Genomic DNA, 14702 nt, shown 5'->3' with positions numbered 1-14702 from the left:
AGTGATGTCTGGTTGGCTTGGAATCGGAACAATGTGTCTAAATAAAGTCACATGCTTGTTCTCAGGCTATTTGTTCTGGGAGCTAGCACATTAAATGTAAGTACCATGCCTGTCCAATCTTATGCATTTTGAACCTGATTCGGGGATATTTTTCTTTGATCGATTGTTTTTTGCCTTTGATCTTCTTTGATCGATTGTTTTTTGCCTATGATCTTTTAAACTTTTGCCAAATCTAACACATTTGAGTCTTGTAAGCTTGGCAGCCCTGCAGTAACAAGCAGGGTCTGATAGATTGCGCAAATGTTCCCTTTCTGAAATACTTGAAATATCTGCTATATGATGTTAAACCACAGTCACGTATCAATCAATTAATTATTGTTAAGAATCATATAGATGGTGATATGTGTAAAATTATAATTTTATTTCATTGTTGAATAGCATTCAAAGCAGCTAGAAACTACTGTTGACACGAATATAAGCACTGAGGTTGTATAAAGAAGAGATAATTCAACTGACAAATAAGATGTAAAAGTGCCAGTAAAATTTTGTAGTGTTTTCGACAAACTTTCATGCATTTAAATCTTTCTATGTCTTCCTTGACCTGCAGTATTATAGGGAATGTTTCTGAGGTGTATTTAATGCATTTCAGCAATAAAGATTTCCCCATAAATATGTAGAAGTGTATCCCCATTACTGAAGGGCCTTCCTGACTCTTACACGGATCTGTTCTGAAGTATCAAATGCTGTTTAGTAAATTATCTTCAGTTACCATTGTTATTATTTAAGAAAACTCCAGTCACTCATGAAATCTCAAGTTACTATTGTTACAAATGAGGAAAACTGCTGTTACTATTGTTAAAATTAAGGGAAAATTATACTATCTCGTAACTATGGTTACAACTGAAAAAATTGAGGGAAAATCATACTATCTCGTAACTATTATTACAACTGATAAAATTGAGGGAAACTTCCATTACTATTGTTATGATTGTGGATTGTAATATTGTCAATTTCATAAATTGTTTGATTATTATGAACAAAAATTTTGTTTATTTCAGTGTGCGTTTGACTATTTTATGGTGTGTTGGATTTGTGTTTAGATATTGTTTTCTAGTCCCATTAAGGTAAGAAAAAACACCTTGTGTTTTGATAATGTATGGACCGCTGTTACCGATAGTACATGTAATCTAATATTTTTTTCTCAATTTCTTGTTGAGAAAAAAATTGTCCTTCACTTATGTATTTATTTGTTCTTGGATATTTGTAGATAAAATGTATTTGTAGTGTAAATGTATTGAGAAATCACTGCACATAAAAAATATATGACACTATATGTACTTTTGTGAAATGATTTTCTTTGTAATACTATTATCTTAGAATGAAATATTTGATGTGCCGAGGAATTAACAAACTAAAATCTTTTATTACAGTCATTCCTTATAATTAAATTTAAGCACTGAAATTCATTCAGTAAATTATTAAAAAAGTTTGATGACATCAGTCATTACAAAATTTGGTCATGTTAAACGAAATTTTTTATCCAATCAGAAACTGTTTTACTTCTGAAATTATATTTCTACAACCTTGATAATTCGAACTTCCAAAAATTCTTTCTAAAGACTTGAAATACAGTAATCAACTGCATGCAGTAAGAGATATTTTTTGTCATTTCTACAAAGAACATTCATTTTAATTGTATACTCATAGTAGTAAAATTTAAATACCTGCACATGGATTACTTTGTTTTGACTATTCTTGTAGGTTGATAATAATTTCTATAGGATTATTGTGGCTGATTATGTCTACTGCATTTATAGGATATTTACCAAGAAGTCAGTAAGTTAGATATATTAATAATAGTTGTCTATAATGACAATTATACATGTACTTATGAATTTTTCCTTCATTTTTGCTGGCTGAAAATTAGAAAATTTCAAAATTCAGCACAAAAGAGAGGAAAGTAAAAAATTTACCCAAAAGTAATGTCTGATTTCTTCCGTTTTGCTGCGTGTGGTCACTTGAGAAAATCAAAATTACTTATTTAACAAAGATTTTCTGTCCAATTATTTTTTTTCTTTGGACTTCATTGAAAAGTTTGAATTGCTTATTGAGATGATACTTAATAATTTGTATAAAACTTATACAAAAAGTTGTCACCATGAATATATTAGACAAGTTCAAAATCATCTGTAACTGACTGAGAGTGATCTCCTTCGGTAATTAGAAATTCTTCTCAATTTGTTTTGCAAGTGCTTTGATGTATTACATACTCAAATGATTCGAATAAAATGTATACCAAATGTAACAAGTTAAATGTCAGCAAATGTTCTTTTGATTGCATGAATGCCCTTTTCATTTTCAAAAACTAGAATGATCATGGAACACAATTTTTTTTAACCAATTTTGAAGCAACAGAAATCTAATGATGTTTTCTCATTTCTTCTAGATTTAAAAGGAGTTTGAATGAATATATCAGTTTAATGTCTCACAGAATTTTAGCTAGAGCAGTTTCAGCTTATGTTGTTTTTCATAACAAGTAAGTAACATCACTTACTGATACTGAATGACCTTCTTTTCATACCCTACCACACAAGGTGACAAGGTAATATGTGATACCCTGTGAAAATGTACTTGTCCCTTTGTCTGTCTGTCTGTTCCCCGACAGTTTCCAGATGATAACTTGTGTTGTTTTCAAATAAGGTCTATTTGAACATTTTGCCATTCCTATTTTTCACCATAATGTGGTAGGGTATCACTTAATGTTCCATTTATGCCCTACTTTTTGCTGAGTTAGACTTTTAAGACAAGTTCCTGATAGTGAAAAGTGAATACAACCCCAGTGGAATGAAAAATGTCAGCTCAAGGCCACCCATGGGTCTTCAATGAATGACAAGGAAATCAGTTGTCTGATACTGATGTTTAAATGATAGAGAAATTGTTGAAAGAGAGAATGTCTTAAAGAAACAAAAAGCCTTACTAAACTGAGAAAAAAAGCAGCCAAAGTCAAATTATACTGGTGTATGATACTGAACATTACATGCCAAAATATGAATCACATGCCGTATCAACCCAAGACTCCTATATCAACCCATGGGCTACTGGCACCAATTTTGACATGTCATATTCGTTATGTCTTATATTTTAAATATACTTCAAGTGTGTTCTGTGTAGGGATGTAGGGTATTTGATTTATTGGTCTGTAGATAAAAGGGTAAGCGATAGAGGGTAAACTTATAATGCATGTACAAAAAAGGTTTATTATAACCTAAATATACGATATGGTATAATAATAATTTTACAGTGGAAGCATTATTGTTCCTGAGAAACAAATTTTACTTTAAGAATTTTTAAAGTAAACTCTTTGTTTAAACTTGCGATGATATTTTATAAACCATTTTTTGTTGTTGCAGAGAAAACCGTACCAAACATGGAATAGTAGTAGCCAATCATACATCTCCCATTGATGTCATCTTGTTGTCATGTGACAATTGTTATGCTATGGTAAGTAGGTCATTGAATTTTGAAAAAAATTACTATTCAAGTTTTTTTTAAATTTTGAATATGCTCACTTTTTTCAAAACAGTTTTTTCCTGTCAGCAAGTATTAGTTTTTGCCTACATGTCTGTTTCTGTCTACTGAAAAAAAAGGTTTAATGTAAGTAATTACATTGTAATGACAAAAATAATGTTCAGAGAAGTAATTCTAAGATAGTATAGCCCATCTTTACTGCTTCTATTTATTTTAGCATCTGTTGATTGTTTATGACAAAATACCAGTTATGCTGGAAGTTCCAGTATCACGTGGACCATTCATACAATATATAATTATCTGTAGACTAATGCTGCAAGTAGTTTCTGGAATCAAGAAACAGTTCTGTATTTTTATTTAATACCTTAACAATGGCCATGATAATGTTACTTTTTATAAATCAAATTACTGTAAACCTTAGTTATTTATTATGAAAAAAAAAAGAAAATGTTTTGGCAGTACATGTATTACTAGCAGTATGTATCTTTATCTATATCCACAAATACTTATGTTGATTGACTCCATTCTATTTTGATTAACTCTCCATTCAATTTTGGTTGACTCCATTCTACTTTGATTGACTTCGACTCCATTCTATTTTGATTGACTCCATTCTACTTTGATTGACTTCGACTCCATTCTATTTTGATTGACTCTCCATTCTATTTTGGTTGACTTCATTCTATTTTCATAGAATCCTTTCTATTTTGATTGACTTCATTCTATTTTGATTGACTCCATTCAGTTTTGGTTAACTTCATTCTATTTTCATAGACTCCATTCTGTTTTAATCATTAGGTTGGACAAGCACAAGGTGGATTTTTGGGCATTATCCAGAGAGCTTTGTCCAGAGCTACCTCACATATCTGGTTTGAGAGGTCAGAGGTTAGAGACAGGCACATAGTCGCTAAGAGGTTTGTAGTCTTCATTTTTAAACATATTTTAAAACTGTTTACCAGGGGTGGTGTCTCAAATGTCACCATATGAGTACAAAAAGTCTTATCCTATTTGATTCATCATGTTTTTGTATTTTCCGTTTCTTGAGTTATGAGATGTAAACCCCATAAAGGAGACAGCACATTTTGTGATTTATTGTTTAGCTGGCCAGGACTTGAGGTCTTAATTGGGCTGAGTTATATCAAAAACTTTTTGAAATAAAATTTTGCTGTTGAACAGTCATAAAAAATGTTTTAGTGTTCCTTTGAGAGAAATGTAAACTCACAGGAACTGTTTTTGGTTAAAAATTAAGAGAAGTAAATTTCAAAGCACTCTATATCTAAGGCACTTGGCATTAATTAAACCATTGGTTAGATTTTGAAATCTTGAAAAAATTTAGGCATAAAAAATGAAATGTTTACTCTCTTATTATTGTTTTTTATACAAGTTTCAGCTTAGTATTGATTAAGTAAGGCATTCCAATCTGAAAAAGTTTTCTGATATGAAATACATTTATGTACTGTGAAAGTATTAATTTTTGTGCTGTACTAATTTTTTGCCTGATGGACTGAAAAGTGTGAAAAATAGTACACTTGGAATTAATTTTTAACACTTCATTAAGCTAACTATTTCTTGAAAACCGTGAAAAATTATACCCAAGAATATGTTTGCAATCTGTAAAAATTGATACATTTACAGTATTTAGCAGAAGTTTTGTCATAATTTAATAAGACATATGGTTAACATTGTTCTCTTTTTTTCTTCTTCAGGTTACGGGAGCATGTAGACGACAAACATAAATTACCAATATTGATATTTCCAGAAGGTAATATCATCTCGAATACATAGGGGTGAATTATATCTGAATTATTTTTATGTCACTTACAAGGCTTTACTAATTGTGTATGATAGTGATACTTCTCTCTTTCAAATTGCTATATCTGTCCGTATATGAACTTTATTTACATACAGATATATTGAAGAAGTAAAACAAAATCTATGATTTCAGCTAGATGTTCTGCTGCAAAATATAAACATAATTTGATTTCAAGCCCTTTCATTTGTCCATGTTAAAGATACACACCAAGGAATATTTCATAAGTTATTGTACAATACAGTGGTTTCCTATTAATGACAAAGCCCATTTGTCAGAAAAAAATTATGCAATTACCACTATTGAAATACCTAATGTTTTTAAGTGAAATACCCAATGTTTTCAATGTTTTAGTGAGATAATCTTTTCTCTTGTCTAATTTGATTCCTGCCATAGTGTATAGGCAAAGAACAGAAAAAATTTCTTAGGAAAATTGAAGTATTTCGCTCAAACGCTATGTTGTTTTACCCATTTAGGTACAGGTTTGAGCTAATTGTGAAAAAAATTTATGCAAATAAGAGGAATTTTTTATGTGGGAAATGTTTCTTTTTTGAGTTCTTATGGGATTGACCGGAATATGTAGTTAACAGGTATGTGATCACATGAAATCCACTGTATTGATAAATCCTATCATGTAAAAACATAAAGTACATGACAAGGAATGTACATTGTAACATACAACAACATGGTAAATGATAAATTGATACTCAAGGTCTACTAATCTGTGTCTTTCTTGTTTTTTGTTTATTTCAGGAACATGTATTAATAACACTTCAGTAATGATGTTTAAAAAAGGCAGTTTTGAGAATAGTGATAGAATATACCCTGTTGCTATAAAAGTATGTGCAATTTCTTTCATTTTCTCTGCTTGTACAAAAGACACTAGGTACTTATATTTTATATTTGTACATCACAAAACAATCAGTAAATGTTAGGCATCATTATTGTTAACAAATTTGTTATCCCTTGAAGACTATAGAGTTTGGATTATTCATCTCTCTGCCCCTCCTTCCATCCTTAATTTGTTTCTGCCATGTAACTCTTATTTGGGTCGATGGATTTTAATCAAACTTGAGCAGGTTGAAGCACATATAGATATTGGGGTCAGCAGGTCAAAGATCAAGGTACCCTTACTAGTGTTTGTTATGCGAAGAAAATTATGATTTAAATGAAAAATGTGCTGATAGAACCTCTAATGAAAAAAACCACATGATTATGAGTTCAGTAGTTCAAAGATTAAGGTCACTGTTACTGAAAATAATTTTTTGTCGAATGTGGGTACCTTAAACACTGCTCTTGTAACTCTTAATCACATTTATTTTATATAAAATTTAAAACATCTGATTTACAAGTTGAAAAGCTGAATGTAACCCTTGACATGAGTGGTTCTCTGTCGCCAAAACATTAATTAATATCAGATTGCACTTATGCTTTAAATACTTTACTTAAAACTAAGAAACCACTGTTCACATTTTATGCAGTACATGTATTGTAAAAGACCAAATTGTGGTGATAATTTCTGCTATGAAATAAAAAAATCCCACTTGTTAAATGTTTTTAACTGTAATTTTACATAGTGAAAATTCAAAAATTATTGCTTGCAGTAATTTTTGCAATTTTGAAAAAAAAAATCCCAACTTGTATTAAAAATTTTATTGCAAGTTTAAATTATTGTCAATCTAAGGAGGTAGTCATAGGGTAAGGTACATAACTCTTAAAATTAGTGATATGTTTGTATCATATTCAAATTCACCGAAGCCTATCAAGCTTTCTTTTGAAATAGAATGAAATCAGTACAAGTTACTTTGATGCTAACATGAGATTGATGTAAACTGCTAAATACAAACATTCCAATGATTTGTAAGAGTTGTGTCCCTTACCCTAGGTCTACCTCTTTTAAATCAGTCACATTTTTTGTAATCATTTCTGAATTTACTGACACCTTTTTTTGCAGTAATAAAAAAAAAATTGCAATTGTTTTTGACTTGACATCTTTAATTTTTTGTTACTTTGTATATAATCATGTTAATTAAATTATATATATTATATTTTCAGTACGATTTACGATTTGGTGATGCATTTTGGAACAGCAGTAAAATGGGCATGTTACAACATATATGGGAGATATTAACAAGCTGGGCATTAGTAGCTGATGTTTGGTATTTACCTCCTATGGATAAACAGGTATAAATTAATCTCAAAACATCTGCCACATAACGTAGAAAATCACTTCATAATATTGTGGACCTTAAATTACCTTTTTTATGTTTATACATTTCTAGAGTTATGTCCCTTTTTGCTTCAAAAATTTGGAATGGTACGGTATTTATTATCACCAGATCAACTTCCTTTGTTCAGCAATAGTATATAACAAACTGACAAATACAATATTTCATTGTTTGTTGGGGTTTAACGTCCGAGCAGCAATATTTGAGCTATATTCAGACAATACAATATTTCAAATATTTAGTTTAAATTTTATTGAGCTTTTAAAATTAAATATAGCTTTTTTGTTTTTTTATAAAGGAGAATGAAAATGCTATACAATTTGCAAGTAGAGTTAAAAAAGCCATAGTACGACAAGGAGGGTTTGCGGACTTGGATTGGTGAGTTACTGAATAAATTAAATCCCATTCTAATGCAACTTTCATGTTAACATTGAATGTCCTTGGATAAAATCATAAATTTTAAAGAATACATTCCATGATTGATCCCCTCAAAGTTTGTCCTCATGTGCAAATGTCATTTTAAACAGTTGCATTAGAATGAAGATAACTGTACTGTAAATGAAGATTTGTCCTTGTCAACATTGTTTTGATGGTCATGAATAATCGTTTACTGGCTCTGCTTACATATCACTTGATTGTCAATAGTCAAATCTACAACTGACACATCCAAGTCTATTAATACATAATACAATACAGTTTCTCTTAGTTGTAATCCAACGTTATTGTGTCATTGTGTTCCCCTTTCCATGTAAGACATTGTTTTTGTTTGGACTTTAACCTTCACTTTAGTTGTGCTCTTATACTTTGTGTGTTATTCATAGGGTTGGGATGAAAGCTCATAATTTGTATATATATAAGTGAGATAAGTTGTGCATTTATATTGTTTTTTAACGATTTTTTTATGGGTTCTGACTTTCAAACTAGAGACTCAAATGAGCTTGAATGCTCACCTGGCTTGATAAGCAACATTCTATTTTCGTTAAAGTGATCATGTTTCTTCCTTGGATAATAAAAATTCCTAACACTCACTCCTAATCATATCAATTTTCATTAAGTTCTGTCCAGTAGTTTTGGAGGAGAAAATTTTTCAAAGAAATGATATTAAAAACAGCAAAATACTTTGAGTTAAAGTGCTGTTAGCACTGGAGTTTTTTGATTCTAATGAAAATTGTAGCATGAACAAACTTTCATAGATAGCATGATGTATAATAAAACTGTAATCATACATTTGTGCTTCCCATATTATTTAGAACTGTTTTTTTCCCAAAATGTAGAAACTGAATGTTAATATTTACAACAGATTTCTGATACATAGTAAATTTACAAGTTTTGTTCCATTTCACCTTTTTCGCTAATGTTTAAACCTGTCCGAAAGTTAATTTGCATTTATCTTCAAGAACTATTTTAACTGAGTATTTATCCTACACTGTAATTATACTCATAAAAATCTATATCAGCTTATGAACATAAGATTTTGCAAAACCAGACCCTTTTTATCATTTTGAAATTTCCAGCCAATTTTACTTGGTTAAAATCACTCTTTTTGAAATTAAAGATTTAGACAAGGGAGATAATTTCATTATTTCAGCTCAGTTTTTCAATCATAAAATATTAATGTTAGGATGAAGATTTTGACTGATAAGTGTGTTAAGTAGCAGTCTTTCTAAAAATCATACAGAAGGTGATTCATGCATGTCAAAAACCCACCAACTTCAGTTTTATTTCTTGTTCAGACACAGTAACTGATCATGTAACCAGTCTTAGTTTTTCATTTGGTTGTTGCGCTTTTGAGATGAAAATTATATAGATTGTACATGACATTTGCACTTTGCAAGAGTTATCTTTCTTGATTTGGCTTCATTTGGTTGCTTTTAGTGGGAGATAAATGTATGATTTTCTAAAAAGTGCAAATCTGAATGCAGAAAAGGTTGTTGTTATGTGAAAGTATAGCATATGTAGACTAAAAACGCATTGTTTGTTAGGTGGCTTTTTCTTCACCATAATGCTGAACAATTTTACCCATCAGAAATGGTTTTGGAGATATATGCAAAAAATTTCTGTCAAACCCCAATGTTCAATTTTAGTAATTGTGACCATGTGACCAGATAAAAAATCCCCACATTTGTTCTATACAGACCACCCTAAGGAACATTCATACCAAGTTTGGTTTTAATTGGTCAAGTAGTGTCAGAGGAGAAGATTTTTGAAAGAAATAACATTAAGAATAGAGAAAAAACGTTAAAAAAAAGACATTAACTCCAACTTAATTGATTAAAACAAAAAATTGACCAGAAATAGGTCTCATCATGCACAAAATTTTTACCCCATCAGAATTTGGTTAAACCTATGGTTTTGGAGATATATGTGAAACACTTCTGTCTGACTTCTATGTTCTATTTTAGTAACCACAGCAATGTGTTTCCACAGATCAAAAATCTCCACTTCAGTTCTATGCAGAACACCCTAAGAAACTTCCATACCAAGTTTGGTTTTAATTTGTCAAGTAGTTTCAGAGGAGAAGAGTTATGAAAAATTGATGACAGACGACAATGACAACGGATTGCAACAGATGCAAAGTGATGGCATTAGCTCACATGGCCATTTTGGCCAGGTCAGCTTAAAAGGGGCAGGGACAATACTGTAGTTATAAATTTCTATTTATGCAGTGGACAGTAAGAAAACAATAAAATAGTACCCATAAAATTGATTTTTAAAACTATATGATGCTGATCATTTTTTGGAAGTGCAAAGTTGATGTCTGTGAATAAGTTCACTAGACAGAATCAGTGAAATATCAATACATTTACAGTAAATATTTTTGTATAAAAGGAAGTTGAAATGCGTTCATTTTATCCTAATATTACAGAACTATTCATTTACTTGGCAATAGTTTCTTAATTTGAAAATTAACGAGAAAAACCTACAACATGAATGAATGCACCTCTGAATTAGGTTTGAGTCATATCATTCCCTACTATATGTAGTGCTGAAGTGTTGTCAACCATTATAATTGCCCAGTATATGGCTGTCTGTTTCCCTATGATTTCCAGATGGGTACTTAATTGTAAGTATTTGTAAGAATCTGGCAAAATGGAATTATCAGAAGCATGCATGTCAATAACCCACCAATCTGACAATATAATTTCACTCAAAGATGCTTACCATTATGTGATCTCAGCATCACTTTGCTCCGAAAATTTTAAATAGAATGTTAGAAAAATGAAATGTTTTTTTCATAGTATTTCAAGGAAATAATAACTCAATTTACCAAGATGATATGAAAAATCTTGATTCTGATGTTACAAAATGTCAAATTACGCTTTAAAATTGTGTTTTTTTTTCATATCATGTTTTACAAACTGCCCGATTCTTACAGTGACTGAAACTTAAAAACTGATCAGAGTGTTTTTTACTTCAAACATTGAACTATTGTTTAGTTCTAAAAAATGTGTCAAGTTAGAATTTCAATGCAATCTCCCTTTTAGTTTTCTCTGTTTTGCTGTAGTAAACTTTGCTATCCCCTGTTATGGTTTTCAATTCAACATGAAGAATTTTAACCAACAATTTGATTTTAATTAGCATAGATTTATTGCTACACAGCATGGCAGAGTATCATTTGAGGTTCCATTAGATATCCATTTTTGTATGGTTGATTCAAAAATGACAATGACACTACAGTTTAGCAGGAAACAGTGTGGGATGGCTGGTCACAATAAAAATTAAGGAGGATTATTCTAAAATTTGCTTTATTAATCTGTGTTACATGATGTACAATCCACTTTGGTCTTTTCTGAAGCATTCTTATGCCAAAAAAAATATGTCTGTTTCCTGCTACCCACCTTACTTTAGTTTTTTGTGCCTACCCTTAACATTTTGTGGCTGTTTTGGCTCAAGCACCGTTAAAGTCAAGATTGTTTTCCCATTAACTCAATGTAATATGTTTTTGAATAAAAAATAATTTCACTACATCTTACCCTATTTTTTTCTTGCTGGTAGCAGGAAAAGAAAATGTTTTTTTGCCTTAGTGTATGATGAAAAAAAACATACACATGTATGTCAATTTTATCTATTTTTTTTTTGTTGCAAACTGGGAAAATTAAGTCAGTTTGATCAATAATTCAACAAATGAAGGATATGCAGCCAAATTTTAGCATGGGTAAACTTATGATTATGACAGCTGTTGCTAACAAAAATAACTATACAAAGTAGACAGAAAAATGCAAACATTTTAAAAGAAATGGTAAAATATCTTGGCTGTTATGACAAGAACTGTAACTGTTAGGTAAAAAATAGAGTCAAGTAGAGGGTTCCAATAGCCCAAAATATCAAAATTGCTATGAACAAAGGTTTAGATAGCCCAAAATATCAAAATTACTATGGACAAAGGTTTATATAGCCCAGAATATCAAAATTACTATGGACAATGGTTTAAATAGCTCAGAATATTAAAATTACTATAGACAAAGGTTTAAATAGCCCAGAATATCAAAATTCCTATTGACAAAGGTTCAAATAGCCAAAGAATATCAAAATTACTTTGGACAGAGGTTTGATTAGCCCAGAATATCAATATTACTATAGACAAAGGTTCAAATAGCCCAAAAGATCAAAATTCCTATGGATAAAGGTTTAAATAGCCCAGAATATCAAAATTCCTATCGACAAAGGTTCAAGTAGCCCAAAATATCAAAATTCCTATGGACAAAGGTTCAAATAGCCAAAGAATATCAAAATTACTTTGGACAAAGGTTTGATTAGCCCAGAATATCAAAATTACTATCGACAAAGGTTCAAATAGCCCAGAATATCAAAATTGCTATGGACGAAGGTTTGAATAGCCCAGAATATCAAAATTACTATCAACAAAGGTTCAAATAGCCCAAAATATCAAAATTACTATGGACAAAGCTTTGAATAGCCCAGAATATCAAAATTCGTATGGACAAAGGTTTGAATAGCCCAGAATTTCAAAATTCCTATGAACAAAGGTTAATATAGCTCAGAATATCAAAATTAGTATGGACAAAGGTTTATATAGCCCAGAATATCAAAATTCCTATAGACAAAGGTTTAAATAGCCCAGAATATCAAAATTCCTATGGACAAAGGTTTGAATAGCCCAGAATATCAAAATTACTATGGACAAAGGTTTGAATGGCCTAGAATATCAAAATTAGTATGGTATGGACAAAGGTTTAAATAGTCCAGAATATCAAAATTACTATAGACAATGGTTTAAATGGCCCAGAATATCAAAATTACTATAGACAAAGGTTTGAATAGCTCAGAATATCAAAATTATTATGGACAAAGGTTTGAATAGCTCAGAATATCAAAATTAGTATAGACAAAGGTTTAAATAGCCTAGAATATCAAAAGGTTTGAATTGCTATTTTGTCTGTAAATGATATCAAATCGCTGAAATTGGATCTTTTTTCATTCATAATTGCAGAATTTAGCTCTTGTAAAAAATAACCACTTTCATGGTTTTTCAGTGTGAAATACAATTAGAACCCTTTCTTGAAATATTTCATAGTATTGGGCCTGAAACTGGCCTCAATGATACTGCCTTTTAATTATATAAGTATTTTCCAAGGCATGTCTTTTTTTTCCTTTTCCTTAATTAAGAATGTATTCTTTACAGGGATGGTATGCTCAAAAGAAATAAAGTAAAGGAAGAATGGATTTCTAAACCACAAGAAGAATACAGCAAGCTACTTAAAGTAGAATGAATCTGTAGAATTGTTTATATATTTTGTATATGTGATATACATGTATTTCTATGTTGGCTAAAGGTGTGATGTGAAGGTTTTTGATTGCTGGACTATTTGTGTTTGATGATAACAGATTATTGGTGCATTGTTGAAAGTTTGATACTTGCCAGTTATTTTCCATCCATTGATGGAATTTTTTTGTTTGTATGATGCTAAAAGTAATATATGTTTTGATGTAAGAGGTACACCTCATGATAGACTGTGTTCTTAAAAATAATGATTTATTTTCAAGTAAATAATTTTTTACTGGTAATGGCTAATAGTATATTCTGAAATCAATTCCAATGATTTTGATTCAATTATGGAAATGCTTAATGTTAATTTTTATTTGATTGGTGATGGCAAGGAAAAGACGATTTGAAGAAAACTATAAAAAATGATAAAATTGCTATGCTCGTCTTTTTCCTAATGTTCTTTTAAAATTCAAAATAGGATGTGGGCTTAGAATTAAAGATTTAGACAAGGGAGATAATTTCATTATTTCAGCTCTTCTATTTAATCAACAGTAATATTTTTTTTTATATTTGACATGTTTTTTACAGTAATTACATGAAAGCTGAGATTTATTTGACCACCCTCTGGTCTGTGGTGGAATAAGGGCTAAATTACTGGAAGTCATCTGAATGTGATGATTGCTTAACCAACTTGCACAAAGTTTTGTACAATTGTGTAAACTGTTATTGCACAGATTCTTATACAAAAACATACTTAACAATTTTATTTCTTTTGGGTCTCAAAAACAAATGTCATGAAAATAATATAATAATATAATTACTCATATTATTGCCAAGCACAAGTAAATGTAACAAATGAGACCGTAGTAGCAAAAAAATAAACCATGTTAGTTTATAGAAATGGAAATGAGACCTCAGAAACCAAATGGCATTGTAGATGTTAAAATAAAGACAAGTGAGACTTTAGAAACAAATTGATTGGAGGAGGCATAAATGTCAGTAAAAGAGAAAAAGTACCAATGGAATTTAATAAGTTCAGATGTTTTTTGTTGTCAAATCTTTTTTTGTCAATGCAAAATTTGTTGTCAATTAAGATTTTATGGTGTGAAATTGGTTGTGTTTCAGTTTCTAATGGTTATTTAATAAATTAATCTGCTGAATAAACCATTTGAAACCATTGGTACAATGTGATTAGGAGAAGATGTAATACAATGAAACTAAACTTGGATCCAGTAGATAGCTAGCTTTCAAAATGGTTCACACTTGGCATAAAGTATGTAGGAATACAGGATTTACCCAAAATTCGTAATAATTTTGGTTACAGATGATACTCATTAAAGCAATAGAGGACCTTGTCTTACAATGACATTATCAAGCAATTGTAAGATACATTTTTTTTTTTTTTTTT

At 30.3% G+C, this 14702-nt stretch overlaps 1 protein-coding gene across 1 annotated transcript in view; it reads left to right on the top strand.

The window, feature by feature from the left end:
* The window catches only part of LOC148620738 (glycerol-3-phosphate acyltransferase 3-like), a 23773-nt gene extending 9071 nt beyond the window's left edge, over nt 1-14702 (top strand). Inside the window, exons 6-15 of the mRNA XM_088574495.1 lie at nt 1059-1124; nt 1762-1836; nt 2447-2536; nt 3411-3501; nt 4327-4442; nt 5235-5290; nt 6092-6177; nt 7394-7522; nt 7865-7944; nt 13211-14702. Coding sequence (XP_088430621.1) covers nt 1059-1124; nt 1762-1836; nt 2447-2536; nt 3411-3501; nt 4327-4442; nt 5235-5290; nt 6092-6177; nt 7394-7522; nt 7865-7944; nt 13211-13298 — 877 coding nt within the window. The 3' untranslated portion in view covers nt 13299-14702. The remainder of the gene's footprint in view (nt 1-1058; nt 1125-1761; nt 1837-2446; nt 2537-3410; nt 3502-4326; nt 4443-5234; nt 5291-6091; nt 6178-7393; nt 7523-7864; nt 7945-13210) is intronic.

Source organism: Perna viridis, chromosome 3 (genome assembly GCF_037379345.1).
Source record: "Perna viridis isolate PV_CMFRI_1.1 ecotype Kerala chromosome 3, ASM3737934v1, whole genome shotgun sequence".
Lineage (NCBI taxonomy): Eukaryota > Metazoa > Mollusca > Bivalvia > Mytilida > Mytilidae > Perna > Perna viridis.
Note: the sequence above shows the minus strand (reverse complement) of the source record. Positions and strands in the feature narration are given on the sequence as shown.